At 34.6% G+C, this 1851-nt stretch overlaps 1 protein-coding gene across 1 annotated transcript; it reads right to left on the bottom strand.

Moving 5' to 3' along the window:
• Window positions 1-560: 560 nt before the first annotated feature.
• LOC105747490 (olfactory receptor 5T1-like) lies at window positions 561-1553 on the bottom strand. Its single transcript, XM_012530576.4, has one exon. It carries the CDS (start codon window positions 1551-1553, stop codon window positions 561-563), a length of 993 nt encoding a protein of 330 aa, XP_012386030.4.
• Between the last annotated feature and the right edge of the window lie 298 nt (window positions 1554-1851).

Below are 1851 nucleotides of genomic sequence, written 5' to 3'. Positions count from 1 at the left end.
ATTATAATTATGGGAAATTATGAATGGATCTAATAAATTTCAGTGATTGGACAGTGAGAAGGTGAAAAAGGGATAAATACTGTGTTGAACCGCAGAGAGCAAAAGGCATATTCAGAAGGCTGGATGGATCTGAGAGTGTAAGGGCACATGGAGCAAGTGAGCAGGCACTAGGGAGTCTTTCACATGGATTCCAGAAAGGGAAATTAGCTTCATAATGAGTGTTGATAATTTACAAAACAATATGAGACTATATCAGTCTGCCATATCCTGAGACCATCTTCCATAATTATAGCAAGAGAAAATAAAATTTAAAAATACTAGGAATTTCAATATAAGTTAATCAATGAAGTTTTAATATGGATCAGTTTGAACATAATTACCTGTATATAGATAACTCATTTTATGTATAAATACAATACAATGCATTGGTGAACAGATTAATGCTTTCTTTGCAAAAATTCTAAAATATACAATCAACACTAATTAAAATCACACAGTTTGTTTCCTAGTTTCTAACCACAGAGATTTAGGTTGATATATAACTTTCTTCTATGATTTGCTCAATGTTTAAATGATAGATTATTTTTTAACCAATTTCTTTTAAACAATTTTTTCCTTGCCTTTTTAACATCTTTATTTCTTAAACTATAGATGATAGGATTCAGCATGGGAATCACAATAGAGTAAAATATAGACACTATCATATCATTGTCTGAAGCATAGCTGGAATTTGGCCTCACATACATGAAGAGGATTGTCCCATGGTAAATTGATACTCCAGTTAGGTGAGAGCCACAGGTGGAAAAGACTTTACGCCTCCCTTCAGCAGAACGCATCCTCACAATGGCCAAAATAATGAAACCATAGGAGATCAAGACAATTAGAATATTGGATATCTCTATCAAGCCCACAAAGTAGAAGAGTATAAGCTGGTTAATGTGAGTGTCAGAACAAGAAATAGCAAGGAGTGGAGGGATGTCACAAAGCACATGTCTAATTTCATTGGATGCACAGAAGGAAAGGCTAAAAGTGGCCACAGTCTGTAAAATACCATCCAAAATGCCACCACCATATGATGCAATCATTAGTGGCACATAGACTCGGGCTGACATTTTAACTGCATATAGCAGTGGGTTGTAGATTGCTACATAGCGATCATAAGCCATTGCAGCCAAGAGAAAACTCTCTGTAGTCCCAAATGTAACAAAAAGAAACATCTGTGTTACACATCCAAGAAATGATATGGCTTTATTCTCTGCTAGGAAATTGACTAACATTTTGGGGGTGACAACTGAAGAATAACAGGCATCCAAGAATGACAACACACTCAGAAAATAGTACATGGGGTTATGGAGCCTAGAATCCCCAATGACCAATACAACCAGCCCCAAATTTCCTACCAAAGTAAAGAGATAAATTGCTAGAAATAATAAAAATAGGAAGACTTGCAGTTTAAAATCATCCGTTAAGCCTAGCAATATAAACATGGTGACTTCCGTCCCATTCTTCATCTGGTTCTTGTACGTATCCAAATTGGATGGCAACTCTGACATTTCAGTTTATATTTATAGGTTCTCAAGGCATCCTCTGAGAATATAGAAACCACTCAATTATATCCTCATCTGTGCTTCTTGGAAGAGCATAAGGAAATCCAAGGCATTGATACAATTTGTAACAACAAAGAATTTGAGCCAAGTGGATGAATTTCCCTGTGTAAAATAAAGAATAAATTTCACCATTCATTGATTTTTTAAAAGAGGAAGAAATGTCAATTTAAATATTTGTTTTCCAGTTCATTTCTGATCAATTTTCTACATCTTTTCTCATGTACATTATCTTAAATTTTACAAA

This window comes from Dasypus novemcinctus, chromosome 10 (assembly GCF_030445035.2).
Source record: "Dasypus novemcinctus isolate mDasNov1 chromosome 10, mDasNov1.1.hap2, whole genome shotgun sequence".
NCBI classification, from domain to species: domain Eukaryota; kingdom Metazoa; phylum Chordata; class Mammalia; order Cingulata; family Dasypodidae; genus Dasypus; species Dasypus novemcinctus.
The sequence above is the reverse complement of the archived record's forward strand: the minus strand, read 5'-3'. Positions and strand labels throughout refer to the sequence as shown.

Excerpts from the sequence above, each read along its gene's own strand:
- LOC105747490 (XM_012530576.4), bottom strand. The coding sequence starts at position 1,553 with ATGTCAGAGTTGCCATCCAATTTGGATACGTACAAGAACCAGATGAAG.